Consider the following 15,894-nt stretch of genomic DNA (forward strand, 5'->3'; position numbering starts at 1 on the left):
CTGGCAAGACAAGCTTCCACTATGGGGAAGAATTTCAGAAAGGTTTTAATAAAAAAAGGCACAAATTGAATCTGAAGAAATTACAGGGATAAAAAAGCAGGAAACTTCCATCCTGGTCAATCAATGGGAAGTTACACAGAGGAAATCTCTGAACTTTTTCCCAATCACACTTGTATTTCCTGCAACTTCACACAAACCCTAAAGAAACATCTGCTTTGTCTATCTACCAGGCAGGGACTGTCTCTGGGCATCATGCCAGAGGGAGCATTTCTGAGAGAAAGAGGGAAAGCTTTTACATTATCCCAAGGTTATTTGGCCCAATCACATTTCTCTGATACTGATCCCCCAGAGTCACCATGTCCCACATCATCATAACTTGTGTCTCCAGGAGGCGGGAACAGGGTTTCTTTCTCTGTCGCAGAGACACCTTCATTCCTTAGAGAGTGCAGACTCCAACCTAAAATACAAAGAGAGACACATACAGTCAGTGGATACATTTTATGGCTACATAGCAATGGTGGAGGGCACTCTCTGGTATGGGTTAGAAAATGTTCCCTCTTCGTTCTTCTCATTGGGTCCATGACAAATTTTACTCTATCATCTCTGTACATATTCTGGAAGTAAAATCCTTGGTTTCCAGGCCATTTGCAGTTGCCAAGTGAGAACTGTATTCACTTGTCACTGCATGTACAAAACCCATGTACTTCCAGGAAGTAGCTCTTACTTAATGGCATTGTATAATTCACTCTGCACTAACACATAAACCTGTTATTCTTATCAAGTACTAAGTAATGCACATTTGATTGCCACTCCAATTCCTCTGAGGTAGCTGATGGTGTTTCTGCTCATGACACAATGGGGAAGGGAGGGGAGGGGAGATGATGGCCAAGGATAATGGGCAAAGCCTGACTTTTACAGGAAGTTTCATGGGCTCTTTAACAATGTGCATCAGTAACAGGATTTTGGTTTATAAGATTCTGTCCAAAAGATACACGCACAGTAAACTGGTGGGAATCCAGTAATCCAGGGTGTGGCAGCCACACAAGGATTTGAACCTAGAGATTGAGGGATTTTGCTGCTTTTCCCATCCCCACTGCAAGCACTGAAGCCTCTGCTTTGAGGGAAAGAATAGAAGGAAGAAGGAGACATGCTTTTTTTTTCCACAGGCGTTGGGTTGGCCAGGTTTGTTCCTTTGCTGTATAATGCATATTTCCACTCATCTCATTCTGTAGAGACACTCTGAAGTGCAAACTCACCTGTCTGTGAATCCCTGTTCCTGTCACTCGCCCCAGTGCCTTTCTCATCATTCTGCCCCAAACCAGGGTCATCTTCAGGCTCAGACACTTCTCTGGCATCATCATAACCATCCTCTGGGACATCTCCAGGCAGGGCAGGAGCATCTGACATGAAGATGTGAAGTAATTAAGAGAATATTCACAGTGAAGACACAATTAAACTACAAGCTGCAGATGCAGCAGCCTCACTGGTCCCTGGGGATCTCTCAGCTCTTCCACCCTCAGGGTGGTAAGAGGAGCCCCCTCTGGAACCCTCAGATTGAAGGGATTTACAGATCACATTGATTTGATACATTTCAGTAGCTGGTTCAGAGGATCCTAGAGCTCCCAGATGACAAGGGGGACGGGGAGTTGTTGAAAGATGTGACTGGGATCTAGTACAGAGGGATTGCTCCACAAGGCATTTGGTTACAATAATTACAAATGTGAATGACTTGGAATTCTCCAGAGTTTGTTCCTGGTTTCCTAAATTTGATAATATTTTAAAATGTCTTTTCAATGCGTTCTCCTGATACATTTTACCCCATAAACTGCCATCAGTCTCCAGTGCACTGACACCACTGGGAGCTGAGCCAGCTAATAAGGGTCAGAAATGGGATTTTGGGTGTAAAATCTCTATGTTCCCCTCTCCACCCCCGTCACAGCATGTCTGACACAGATGTATATAAGCTGCCATAGCTGCATGTCAGGAAAGGCTGGAAGGGAACATTGCTCCTATGTAAAGGTCTCTGCTTCAATGTGCCCGCTTTACAAATAGTGAGTAACCTTAGTGTTCATGGCAATGAGGGTCACAGGGCAGTGATCTGAGCCAAGTACCGCGTGGGCAGCTCATGAGCAAACTGCTCCTTCAGTCCCTGCAATGGGCCTTTGTCATGACCTAGGACATCACACGCTTCCCTACCCCTGGGCCTCCACACAGCTCTTGTAATGCACCTGGTCAGCGCCTCCAGTGTTACGCCAATAGACAATACTGGTGGGTGAACTTTGTGGTTTTCTTAACAAACCACTATTGTTCCTACTGGGAAATACAGTTAGTTTTTTGTCAGGGTGATGTTGCTTCCAGGAGGCGGATTCACTGCTCACCTCGGCCATCTGGAGTCTGGGAGACGTCGTTCAAGGCAGGCTCCTCCACATTATCATAATCCAACTGAGACCCCCCTGGGGAAGCTCCCTCTGAAACAGCAAATGCCACAGTCAGCTCCTGGCACCAGCAGCATCTCTTCAGCACAGGTGGCCCTTATAACTAGAGCTGTTTATCATGGCACTTCAGAGGGGAAGTCACAGGGGGCCCATGGTGAGAGGGCACAAGTCAGAGAACGACAGTAAAACAGGAGTCCCAGAAATAACTTGGGGCCAATCCTGTCCCTGCAGAATCCAACAGCAGCTCTTGTATGTGTTTCAGTGGGAGCAGGATCTGGGCTTGTGCTGAGATAACAGGTTGGGACACGGGCACTGCCAGGCCAGAGCTGGCCTGTGTGAATCCAGCTGATCTCTGTAGACAGGTTTGAATTTTCCTGTTACCCTGGGGGGGGGGGGACCTCCCCTCTGCAGGAATTAAAGCTCCCACTGGGAGGTCACTGGCCTGATCCCTTGTGAGCTCCTGCTCTCCACTAGCCTCTCAGGCAGCCCAGGGCTCAGCTTGGCAGTGCTCCAGCTTCTTAGCAGAACTGGCTCATCTGCTCAGTGTCTCCTCCCTCAACCACAGGCTAAACTCCCAAAGGGCCCACATTCATGGACTCCCTTGAGAGCAGCTGGGATAGAAATGCTGCCCTGTTTATACTTAGAGATGGGTCCAGGCCAGAAAGTTCAGATCCAGGGTTTTGCTTCACCTTGTTATAGCAACAGGTGTCAGCTGCAAAACTGACATCTGGAGCTGGGGCCAGAATCTGCAAATCCCCCGTCCCCCAAAGTTCTGGTGGGTTCGGATCAGTGAGTTGGGCTGAGCCCATCTGTAATTATAACACAAGACAATCTTCCCTCTCTCTAACATAGGACAATATTCCTCTTCTCAGGAGTGAGAGATGAGCCCTGCTGGGCACTGACGCCTTCCACCCAAAGAGACTGACCCGTCTCCTCCAGCTCCTCACCTGGGGAGGTCACTGCAAATCACTCCCAGGGGTGTGTGCTAAGGAGATGGTCACATGTTCCCATCCTGAGATTTTGGCAGAAATCCTGTTCACTGGGATTAGACTCAGCAGTGTAAAATGGGACCCGTGTGAGGGGAAATGGCTGCCATTGCAGAAGTGTCATAGAAATTCTGTTTTCTGCCTAGATTTGGGTCTCTTGGCCTGAGTCTGCCCCTCCCTCATTACCTTGTTCTGATCCAGGATCATTTTCCCCCTCACTGTCCCCGGCGTAATACTGCAGCTTTGTCACTGAGTCATCTGAATAGGAGACTGGAGAGATGAGAACCAGAAATTCATCACAGTGAGAACAGCAGAACTGTGGGACTGGGAACACACCCGGGGCCAGGAGCGGGATTTCCAGTTTCAGTCTATTCCTTCTTCTACAGGAGATGGTGACTCTTGAGTGGTGAGAGGCTGAGACACACTCCCCAAGAGAAATCTCCATGTTATTGTGGTAAATGTGACTGAGGGGATGCTACAATCTGACCTGAAATATACTGGGGCGAGTGAAGGGCACGTCTCTGGCTGCTGGTCCAGGGAAGTTCCACAATGGTCCTGGCCTCCTCAGCCACAGAGGGGACTCCTCCTCCCCCATGAATCAGTTGATCAGCTCTCCATAATGTTTCCAGATTAGGCCAAGACAGGCCCAGAGCAGAATCTGTGATTCCCTGTAACCATTTTAGCAGTGGTGCTGGGAGATGCCCTGAGCAAGTTCCCTGAGCCCCACCACAGCACAGCCCTTGGGCAGGATGTTCCCATCAGACATTGAGACAAAATGGCACAAAGGATAACAGGGCAGTGACTCAAAGTCATGAGGCTCTCCTGTGCTGATCTCTCTGCTCCGCAGGACTAGCTCACAACATTTTGGCACCTGAGGCGGGGAGCTCAAATGATGCCCCCATACCCCCTCGCTTGGGCCAAAACTTTGAAAGGTCTCAATTCTGCCTTCTTCCTGTTCTACTCCTCTCATGGTACTGCTCTACTACCTACCCCAATAAAGAAGAACTAACAACTTAAAATGCCTTGTTCAAAAATTTTAAGTAACACTTAACTTTCAAACACCTAAACAGCAAATGTAACTTTTCTTGTCTGCATAGTAAACACTGTCATTTTTATCTGTTTGAATAATCAAAGTGGTGCTTTTTGTGCCTTCTTTGTTGCAAAGATTTGAACTGCTTCCTGCTGAAGGGCCACAGTCTTGGCCAGCTCATGCTCTATTGAGATGGTTGCAAGGCCGACCAGCCTCTCCTGTGTCATTGTGGAGCATAGGTGTTTTTTTTATTAACTTCAGCTTGGAGAAGTTGCATTCTCCACTGGCAACTGTTACAGGAAGTGTTAGAAGTATATGCAGAGCAACAAAAGTATTTGGAAAGAGTGTGGCCATCTTATTTGTGCACATATATTCCAGAACAGCCTTTGGAGTTAATCCTGCTGAAATGTATCTTGAAAGGGCTTTCAGTTTGTCACCTAAATAACTCGCATCAATATTGCGCATGCCGTCATGTGTCAACACTGTCTCTGGTGCTCTGCATTACTGGTGTAGGTCTTCTTCAGGCATAGTGAGGAGTTTTGGAATATCATACAACATCCCGAATATACTGCTGTGTTCCTTGAGCTGCATGAAACGTTCTTCAACTGACTGTATTGCACAATCTAGCACCTGGTTAAAAAAATCAACTTTGAATTGTTCTTTGGGGTCTCTTATGGGATTATCCCATGCCTCGTAATCAAAATATCTTCTTCTTCAGTGTGAAGTTCCTCTGCCAACTTCTGTGCACTCTTCAGAACATTTTGAAAGCCCTCATCTGTCCGGTAAGACTGTAGGTATGACTTTGCTTTGTCCAGTTGTTCCATTGCTCCAGATATATCAAAGTCAACACCTTGGAGTCTCTTGCTTACAACATTTATTTCAAACAGTATGTCCTGCCACAACACTAAGCCACACAGAAATTTGAAGTTATGTATGTTTCTGGGGATTCCATTTCCCTCTGCCACTGTTCTCCCACATTCCTGTCATAGCATTATCCTCCATAATGGCAACTATGGCATCATCTATCTTCCCAATTTGGTGTTTGATAGGGTTTAATGCCTCCAGTTGCCTTTCCCATCTTGTACTCAGTGGTTTCAGTGTCAGAGAGAATGTTCCCAGATGTTGCTTCAAAATTTGCCATCCATGTGTTGATGCAGAGAAAAATACATAGATGCTTTGAATTACATTAAAAAATTCAGCAGCCTCACTAGAAGCTGATGCTGCATCACTGATCACCAAGTTCAATGTATGGGACATTGAACTGTATGGGACAAAAAGAGCTCGAGGGTTTAACTCTCGGATCCGTGTCTGCACTCCTCTATTCTTTCCTCTCATTTGGCACCATTATCGTAGACCTGACCTCTCATGTCAGTTATCGCAATTCCTGTATCTTCCAGCTTTTTAAGCACATTTGTTATACTAGCTCCTGTCATATCATCAATGTCAATAAATTCTAGAAAATGCTCTCTGACAGTCACCATTGCAGGGACATTTTCACTAGGTTCTGTTGTTACAAAAAACACCATTAAAGTCATTTGTTCAGTATGGCTGATGTCAGGTGTGCAGTCCAGAATAACAGAGTAATATCTTTAAAAAGCGACAAAGAGTCCTGTGGCACCTTATAGACTAACAGAAGTATTGAAGCATAAGTTTTTGTGGGTGAATACCCACTTCGTCATAGTAATATCTTGTTGACTTCAGATGTGCCACAATCTTATGTTTGACTTTTGTTGCCAGTAACTGTATGATCTCATTTTGAATTGTTTTTCCAAGGTAGTGGTGTGTGTACATTTCTTGGGTGGTGACTCTTCTTAGATGCTCCTGGAGTACAGCATCAAACTCAGCCATCAGCTCCACAATTTTAAGGAAGTTTCCATTGTTTGGCACATACAACTGATCTGAAGTGCCACATAGTGCTAGGTTTTGGGTAGCAAGAATTCTCACAATGGCAATGAGCCTTTTAGGAACCTTTTGCCAGTAAAGAGACTCTGCTGCAATCTTGTCTTGATGCTGATCATCTATGGTGGCCTTTAACCTTAGTCTCATCCCAAGCTCTTTCCACCTATGGAAAGGTCTCTGGTGATTTGCTGCCTTCCCACGGCATGCCCCATTTCTAGTCAGATTTTTCCAGTTCTTTGTTCCTGTAGAACCCAATGTGTCTGGAACATTATACTGGAAGAGTCTGCAACAAAAACAGTATGCAGCATTCTGGGTTTTTGAGTACATAAGCCATGGCCTCTCCACTTTGTCACCATTGGGGATTTCACACCAGTAATGTGTTAGATGGAAACTTCTATTTTCATTGTCTTTGGGGAACATGAAGTTTTTCACTTGCTGTGGTCCATGAAGTACAAGGAAGTCCCTCAGACTACTGCTCAGGTCGGTCCATAGTCCTGGATCATCTAGACTTAAGGAACTAAACTCAGCAGCAGCTGTTTCTAGCACCTCCACCACACTCTTCTCTGATCTACAATTTTCTTCAGGAATGTGCATGGTTACATCCATTTGAGATGGAGATAAGGATGCTGCAGTAGCTGCCAGGTCACCTGCACTCTGACTAACTGGAAGATCAGGCATCTCCTCGCCACTCACATACTCACTGGGGCTGGAAGTCTATGTATCTCAGGAGAGCTCCTTCCTGATAGCTAGAAAAGCTTCCTTTGCTTTCTTTCTTTTTCTGAATGCTGCCCCAGAGGGGCGTTTTCTTCTTGCACTCATGACTGCTGTCCTGTGCCAGCTAGAGTGGCTCTCAGCACTCAATGGAAGGGGACAAATAAGCAGGCTGGTAGCAGGGCCTGAGTGAGGGAAGATATCAGTGTCTTAAGGGCCTAACTGGCTCCTACTACTTCAGTTGACTGCCTGTTCTCCCCAGGTGGGTTCAGGGAAGCAGCAGGAAACAGGAAGCTCCCTGAGAAGCTGGTGTTAATCAGTCCAGGCTCCTGGGGGTGCTCGAGAGGGATACATAAGAGGCTCCTCCTCCTCTCTCTCCCTGCAGCTCCTGCTGCTTTCTGTTATTCCCTCTCACCTTTTCTCCTGCCTGCCTGTTATGTCTCTTGTGCCCTCCTTCCTCCAGCACATCACTCCACAATCTCTGTGCATCTAGAGCAGAGAGATACATATGCACCAGCAGCAGACACAATTTTCTACACTCTGGGTCCTAGTGCAACCCCCCATAGTCTGGCACCTGAGGTGGCCGCCTGAGTTCACTTCATAGTAAGGTCAACCCTGCTGCTCAGAGGGCAGGAGGGAGCTCGCTCAACACACCAGTGACTGCGGTGGGAGGGGGGCACAGGACATCCCCTGCTCCAGTGCTCCAGAGCAGTTTTCAAATGATAGTTTAGCCTGGCCACAGACAGTCGCTTTCCTGACCCCTCACTGGTTACACTCCAAGGCTGCAGGATGGGCAGATAGGGCATTAACTGTCCCTAGAATTGGGACTCACAGTGTATGTTGGGAAGGAATTCCATCTCCCTCAGTCTACAAGACTAACTGCTGGTCTCAACATAGAACCAGCTACCAGAGCTACAGCTTGGCAAAAAAAAAAAAAAAAAAAAAAAAAAATAGATGGTTTGGTTCTCTGGCCATTGTGGAAGAAAAGCAAAATAATTCCAAGATTGTTTTGAGTTGATCCCAAAATGACTTTTTGGGGAAATTTTTGGCAAATGAAAAAGTAAAAAAAAAGTTTAATGTTGACTGAAATCATTTGGACATTAGTTAATATTTGTTTGTTTATTTGTTTTTATAAATAAAGTTAAAGGAAATTTCTAATGGAAAAGTAATATAAAACTGAAAAAAACCAAAATGTTTTCTTTAGAAAGAGTTGAAATGAATTGTTCTGTGTGTATTTGGAACAATTGGGTGGAATTGTCAGGAATTTGTGAAATGTTTCAGTGTCTCTGAATCTGCATTTTTCACCAAAACATTTTGCAATGAAGACTTGTGCCCAGTTCCAATGACAAGCTCACAGGACTGAAGCTGCAGTGATATAACTCTGGGTCAGGGCCTCAGATCAGTGGCTTAGCCAGGTTCTAAGTGCAGGGGGAGCAAACATAAAAAAGGTGCCCCCCCTTGGCTCCTCCTCTGGCCGTTGTGTCCCCCGCCCCCGGCTGGCTCCTTCAGCCGTGCCGCGCCCCACCCGGCTTCTTCGGCCACGCTGCGCTGCGGCCATGCTGCGCCACCCCTCAAAGGCGCTCGGTCTGGGGGGAGGGGGCCGGGCGCAGTGCGGCCCAGCCTGGCCGAGGAAGTTTTTAGGAGGGGAGGGGGAGAAGAGGCGACAAAGTTTCACGTGTCCCTGGGAGGGACTCACCAGCTGCCGAGTGACCTCGGAGGAAGCCATGACACCGCGCTGGGCAGCCGCCACGGCAGTGGGAAGTGAGAAGCGCGCAGGAAGCTCCAGGTGGTTGGGATTTAACCAGAAACTAGAGGGTCCACGCGGGGGTGTGGGGCCAAGCAAACGGGTGGGGAGGGGTGTGGTGCAGGGGGGTGGGGTCATGGGAGCAGCCCGAAGGGCGTAGCTGCACTGTAACCACTTCACCCCCGTGCCCCGGGCAATCCCTGCAGGTGGCGGCCTGGAGTCTTGGACGTGACATGAGCAGGGAGTGGATGGTTGGTCCTTACCCTACCCCCACTCCTGCACATGGGCCGCAAGCCGCTGCCGGGAGATGCTGCTGCTGCCGCATTAGCAAGGGGCGGGAAGCGCTCGGCCGCCGAGCCCTGAGCCACTGCAAGAGGCGGCCGCGGCGATGTTGGGGCCGCGCTGAGCGTGGGGCACGATGGCCGAGGAGCTGTCCCCCTCACTCCTCCACCCCCCCCATGGCTCCTCTGGACGTGCTGCTCCTCCTTGCCTGTAGGAGCCCGGTGCCGGCCCCGCAGGCCAAGCTTCAGAGCTGAGCATGGGCCCCGCCTGCTGGCACCATGGTAACCCCTAACTATGGCGCTGCTTTTGGAAAATGTGCTGAGGGGAAGCGGCTGCTTCCCCTGCACCCCTCTAGCTACGCTACTGCCTCAGATCAAAAGGGCATTAGATAGCTGCTTCCTGTTAAGAGTGAGACACACAGACCTGAGCGACTGAACATCTCCTGCTTCTCTCTCATCAGGTTATAATCAATCTCCTCATACACGGCCTCAGAGAAGGGATCCAAGGGTCTTCTGGAACCTGAAAACAAAGGGCAGGGTTTGCACAGGGTCACTGAAACCAGAGATGGGAAACACTATGGGATCATCCAGCCCCTCCCCCCAGGGCCCAATGTGAGCCTACAACACATTCCCACTGCTGGAATTGAAATGAGCCCGGGGACAGGGTTTATTTCCACAACAGCCCTTTGATAATGGTTCCCAGGGCTAGTTCGCTGTCAGGGAGCTTCCTCACATTAATCTTAAATGTTCCCTTTTTAATCTCATCCCATTATTCCGGGCTATTCCCCTTTGGAGCATCTTAAATAACTATTCCCCCATGATGCTGTTTATCGGCAAAATGGTGATAACACCTTTTTTTTTTTAAATTGAGTTTAAGGCCAGAAGGGACCATTAGAACATCTAGTCTGACCTCCTGTATAACACAGGCCACTGCATTTCACCCAGATACCCCTAGGTTTGAGCCAAAAGATGCATTTAGACTAAAGCATTTCAGTCCTCAGGATAATAAGCTCTTGTGTGCCACAGGCAGAAAGCAGAAGCGACAAAGGTACCACCAATGCCCAAGGCCCCTGCAAAGGCAGGGAACTGACTAGACGAGAGACGCCTAGATAATCCTGGCAGGTGATCCATGCTCCATGCTTCAGAGGAAGAGGAAAATCCTCCAGGGTCCCTTTTTGCCAATCTGACCTAGGGGAAAATTCCTTCCTGACCTCAAATCTGACAATCAGTTTGAACCTGAGCATGTGGAAAAGACGCCAGCCAGATATCTTAGCAAGAGGTTTCTCTGAACCACCTCAGAGGACTGGTCCAGCCCATCCAGTGTCACAGCTCCCTCTATAGCTAATGTCTGATGCTTCAGAAGAGGGCAAGAAACAAAACAATGCAAAACAAAGCACAAATATGGGGGCTTCCCAGAATTCTTTCCTGACCCCAGCAGGTAACTGGCTGAAGCCCTGAAGCATGAAGTCTGATTATAGTCAGAGGTGAAAGTAAGCCGGTTTGGTCCGGTCCGGCGTACCGGCAAGTGCCAGTACGCTGTGCTGGACCGCACCGGCTTCCGCGGCGGAGATTTCAAGGGCTCTGGGCTCCCCGCAGAGTCCTTTAAATCTCGCCCGCAGCTCGGCGCCAAGGCTGTGGCTGTGATTTAAAGGGCTCGGAGCTCCTGTGGCTGCGGGGAGCCCAGAGCCCTTTAAATTCCCCCCCGCAGCTCTGGCAGCCGGGCTGGGGCCGGGATTTAAAGGGCTCAGAGCTCCCCACCGCTGCGGGGAGCCCCGAGCCCTTTAAATCCCCCCTCAGCTCTGGCGGCTGGGCCGGGGCCGGGATTTAAAGGGCCCAGAGCTCCACGGTAGCTGGAGCCCCGGGCCCTTTAATTTGCCCCTGAGCCCCAGGGGCTCTCAGCCACCTCTGCAGCTGGGAGCCCCGGGTTGATTTAAAGGGCCTGGGGCTCCCAGCCACAGCCAGTGCCCCAGGGCCTTTAAATCTTGAGATGCCCCGCCTCTTCTGCTTGAGGCCACGCCTCTTCCAGATGAGGCCACACACCCCTCAGGACTCCGGCAGTACCGGTAAATCCTGTAAGTTACTTTCACCCCTGATTATAGTCATTGTCTTACTGCAAAGTTGTGAATGTTACGTGTATGTTGATGGCCACCCCGTTCTCCATCTTCTTTCCAATGAGCTGTTATCTAATGTTTGTACAGTGTTTTATAGAAGTAAAATCCCCTACAAGTGCCAGTTTTCAGTACAATACAGTATAATCCTTTCCCGCACATCTCCTTCCTAAGATTGTCTTTTCTACTGGATCACTCTCTTCACAACTATTTACCATAGCTTGATTTTAATACACTTTTTTTTCCCCTGACAATATTTCCAATTTCTCTAGGTTCTTTTTCCACGATGTCTCTCCTCATGATATTCAGAACCCCTCCCTGTGACAGATACTGCAACCCCAGGCAGTATCTTTGGGAACCACTGTATTAAATCTATGAATAGTTTACGTTCTACTGCATTTGGGAGGGTTACCACAGCTCCTTCGGAAAGAAAAAACAGGGTGGGTGGGTGGGTGGGTGGGGGATGCGTGATTAAGGTGAATCAATGAGGCTATGGCTACATTAGCGCTTCAAAGCGCTGCCGCGGCAGCGCTCCCGCGGCAGCGCTCCCGCGGCAGCGCTTTGAAGCGCTAAGTGTAGTCAAAGCGCCAGCGCTGGGAGAAAGCTCTCCCAGCGCTGTCCATACTCCACCTCCCTGTGGGGAATAACGGACAGCGCTGGGAGCCGCGCTCCCAGCGCTGGGGCTTTGACTACACTGGCGCTTTGTAGCGCCGCAATTTGCAGCGCTGCAGAGGGTGTTTTTTCACACCCTGCTGCAGTGCTGCAAATTTGCAAGTGTAGCCATACCCTTAGATTGTAACAACTCCAGAAAGGTAACAGCCTTCAAGGTGGTTTATACAGACTGGTTCAAACTGGGTTATCAGAGTCAAGAGACAAAGAAAACTTCTGGTATGAAAGGCTGTTTAAACAGGCTCAGGGCCTTCGTTTTGATTTATCAAATGGGCAGGACCTTCTGACCACAGGGATCCCAACACTGAATCATTGGACGGACGGTGGTCTACCAGGCTGCTGAGAGAAAGCTGGCTCGTAACTTGTGACTGCTGGCAATGCACTGCTCAGAGCCTTTGGGGAGAACACACAGCACTGGGGCTGGCCTGTAGGCAGACTGGTTTGCTGGCGGTATCACAGTGGAAGGCAGGGGGCTGTGCATCATTAAAAACCCCTGGCCACAAGGAGGTGGGACAGGGGGTTCCCACCCAGAGACAGGTGATGGCTGGAGACCTGAGTAGGAACTCCTGGAGTGGATCACTGGAAGGTGGGGGGGGGGGGATAGAGATGCAGCTTCTCTGAAGCTGTCCCTAGCTAGTATCATCTCCAGATTTCATGACTGGACTGTTCAATTGCCAAACAGTTAATAAAATAGTAAACGAGAGAGGAGTTACCAGGCACCCCGTCCACCCTACCCAGCTCAGTATCGCCCCTCACCCTGACACCCTGCAGCCCCCCTGCTCTTGCAGAGGCATTTCACACAGTGACATCAATCAGCACCCACCTCTGCGCTGTGCCTTGGCACTTCGCACCTGCGCCCCCAGGATGATTAAGACCAGGCAGAGCAGGGCCCCCAGGATAATGCAGATGACCACGGGCACCATGACTCTCCCACTGTCAGTTGGAGGGCGGCGCGGGGGAGCTGGATGGAAATGAACAGGCAAAAGGGAGAGATTATCCTGTGAGAGTCGGGGGGCAGGGGCAGGGAGCTCCCCAGTCACTTATTGCGCAGCCCAGTACAGCAGGGTAATGGGCTGGGACACAGTCTGTGAACCATGGAGGCAGCTCACAGGCTGCTGTTTAAATCATAGGCCCTTCCTGGTCAGCTGGAGCCAGCAAACAGGAAACATCCTGCTCAGCAGGGCCTGCAGCTCCCACCCAGGTGTCATTCACCCTCAGATGTCACAGGCCATGGAAAGGAGATCCTTCCCTCAGGCTGCAGCTTGCAGCTCCTCCTCTGTGACCCAGCACCAGGGAAATTTAACCCTTGATGAGAGGAGAGGGATGGTTTACCTGGGGTATTTGGAGAATCTGTCCTCTCTGTCACACCTGCAAAGGGAAAGGGAGGAGAGTTGGAGTCTGGAGTGAGGGGGAGGTGACGTGTTTGTTACCAGGGGGAACCTCGCCACTGAGAGTCCCTGGTTGTCTCAAGCTGTCACCTCCACAAACTCCCTCACAGCAGCACAGGGCCTGTTTGTTAGTGATGTAGGGCCCAAGTCCCTTGTGCTCTGTGCAGCAATGAGGACTCTAGTAACAAACCAGCACACTGGGGCCTGTGATGGATGCAGGAGCTGTGTGGGCTGATGCCTGAGCCTGTCTGATCCCAGAAAGGTTCCACCCAACAGCATCCATGATGCTCCTGCACACAGGAGATGGGAGGGCCTGGTCTGGGACCAAGGGGGGCGGGGGTGGGCTGATCCATCCTCCTCCCTGAAAATTACAGCATGTAGCAGAAATATCTCCTGTCACTCACCTAAGCAATTCACAGCAGCATCTTCCTTATGGTCACAGTTACTCTCACCCCAGGGCTTGGCAGGACAGTCCCAGAGAGATGACTCTGTCCCTCGGCAATTCAGCATCTCCACCCAGATCGGGCCAGTCCCCTCGCCAAATGCAGCCTCACGTGGGGCAGATACAGCAGATCCACAGCCCAGTTGTTTACACACAACTTTGGCATCTGCCATGTCCCAGGAGTCATCACAAACTGTTCCCCAGGAGCCACGGTACCAAACCTCCACTCTGCCCGAGCATCTGTCCTTTCCTCCCACGACACGTAACTTATCCTGGTCTGGAATTGAAGAAACCTCACATGTTACTGGACAGCTGGGAAAGTCCTTAGTGACCAAGAGGGAGACAGTGAGAAGCAGAGATACCTGTGCAGCTTGGAGAGTTCGGGCACTCGGTGAATGGGTTTCGAGTTGGTTTTGCTCTTTTTCCTATGAAGAGAAAAAGCCGAGGTGAATGCACTGGATTTTGTGTGTGATGTGGGGGTAGAATTTATCTGTATTTTAAACCCCTAATTTCAGCACTGTATGAACTGAAATGTGAACTCTGGGTCATTTAATACCTAATTAATTTGCTATTCAGCTGTTACTGAGACACACAGGCCGACATGCACATAGTCTTGAGCCAAACTGCACAGCCTGGGCCCATCTCTGATTGTTCATCCCAAAAGGATTAATAACCACAGAGCTGCCTAATGACGGTCTCTAGGGAGAGGCTTTTCTTCGCTCTCACACTGCCTTAGCACATTGTATAATTAATTGATTAACTTCCATGTTTGTTGTAAATCAGACAAATGCTTATACTTATAAAACATCATGAAAATATGTTTGTAACTTGTGTTGAGAATTTACATCGGCCTACACTGAGATGTGAAGAACAAGAAGTTCTATCCTAACCATTCAATTAATTGAACACATCGCATACATGTGTGTGTGCACGCGCGCATGCAGGTAGTTTCAGAATTACCAACACAAGAAATATGGGTCTCTTCTGCTCGGTTATCACATGACTTTGGATTCCATTGGTCTGATGGGCACTGCCAGAGGGAGCTGTGCTGCTCACTGCATCTAACGTGGTCCAGCCATGTGGGACCCTTTCCATATTCTGAGACTCCTGCAATATTCCCTCCATCCCCACAGCTCAGCTGTTTGCAGACAATTACTGTGGTGACTTCAGACAGCTGATTGGAGCAAACACTGCCCCACGTCCCATTGTAGAAAACCTCCAGTCGCCCAGCACAGTCACTGTCGCTCACCAGCCTGAGATCTGTGAATTCTAGAAGGAAATGCACAAAAAGGGAATTTAAATCGTCTGATTCTGAAATGAACTGGGGTGTGAAAAGTGAAATCCCAGAGATTGCTAATGATCCTGCACATCATTCTGCAGGAGCAACTGCTAGAGAACCACTCCAAGAATAAGAGACTCTTTTAGACACCACAGGCCCCTTAGAAATACACTGGGCATCTCTGGAAAGCCACCATTTACCAGCAGCTACATACAGACTGTAACAGATAAAGGACGGGAAGGATTGTGACATTGGCAGACCAGATGCCAGCTCTTGCCCAGGCTGCAGGCATTAGCTAAGACCTGACAATCTTATAGCTGGAGACCAGACCAGGTCACCTGTGTGTTAGTTTTGCTCAGAAAAGGTAGGAAGTCTTGTAGGAATGTATTTAGTGTTTAGACTCTATGAAATGGTGGTTGGTTGCTGCAGACATTAATCTCACTTGTAATGTCTGTGGTCCTTGCTACAAGAAAATATGTAAGTTTTGCTTTATAACTGAAAATGTTTGCTCTGAACCAGTGAACTCAGGCACAGGAATCATCTCCCCTCCCCACCACCATCCCCGAGGACTATCAAAATCAGATGGCCCATCAAGGATCATCACAATATAAAGGATTGGATAATGGCCTTATCACACCCATTGAGATGCAGAAGGCCTCGTCCCATCACTTTGAAGGCTGGAAGAGGGAAATAAAAATAGTAGATGTGAAGATTTTTCATCTTTTGGGCTGTTTGAACTGTGACAGGGCTAGAGACACCAAACTGAAGCCACAGACCCCAAGGGGGGTTACCCTTGAGTCAGCGCTGAAGGACATTTGGAATTGACAGATCACTACAATTCTGTCCCTCCTAGGATGTAAATGGTAACTCATTTGTGTGTAGATGTTTGCTTGCTTTAACATGTATTTCTTTTTTTATTCCT

General features: G+C 49.0%; 1 protein-coding gene across 1 annotated transcript in view; it reads right to left on the minus strand.

The window, feature by feature from the left end:
• Positions 1–308: 308 nt before the first annotated feature.
• LOC123346978 (antigen WC1.1-like) overlaps positions 309–15,894 on the minus strand; it is a 55,719-nt gene continuing 40,133 nt past the window's right edge. The window contains exons 6-15 of the mRNA XM_044984436.1: positions 14,654–14,962; positions 14,056–14,118; positions 13,656–13,970; positions 13,196–13,231; positions 12,687–12,824; positions 9,511–9,606; positions 3,608–3,691; positions 2,379–2,468; positions 1,257–1,400; positions 309–457 (exon numbers count right to left, since the gene is read on the minus strand). Of these exons, the coding sequence (XP_044840371.1) occupies positions 309–457; positions 1,257–1,400; positions 2,379–2,468; positions 3,608–3,691; positions 9,511–9,606; positions 12,687–12,824; positions 13,196–13,231; positions 13,656–13,970; positions 14,056–14,118; positions 14,654–14,962 (1,424 nt within the window). The remainder of the gene's footprint in view (positions 458–1,256; positions 1,401–2,378; positions 2,469–3,607; positions 3,692–9,510; positions 9,607–12,686; positions 12,825–13,195; positions 13,232–13,655; positions 13,971–14,055; positions 14,119–14,653; positions 14,963–15,894) is intronic.

The sequence above is a fragment of the Mauremys mutica genome, chromosome 1 (assembly GCF_020497125.1).
Source record: "Mauremys mutica isolate MM-2020 ecotype Southern chromosome 1, ASM2049712v1, whole genome shotgun sequence".
NCBI lineage: Eukaryota > Metazoa > Chordata > Testudines > Geoemydidae > Mauremys > Mauremys mutica.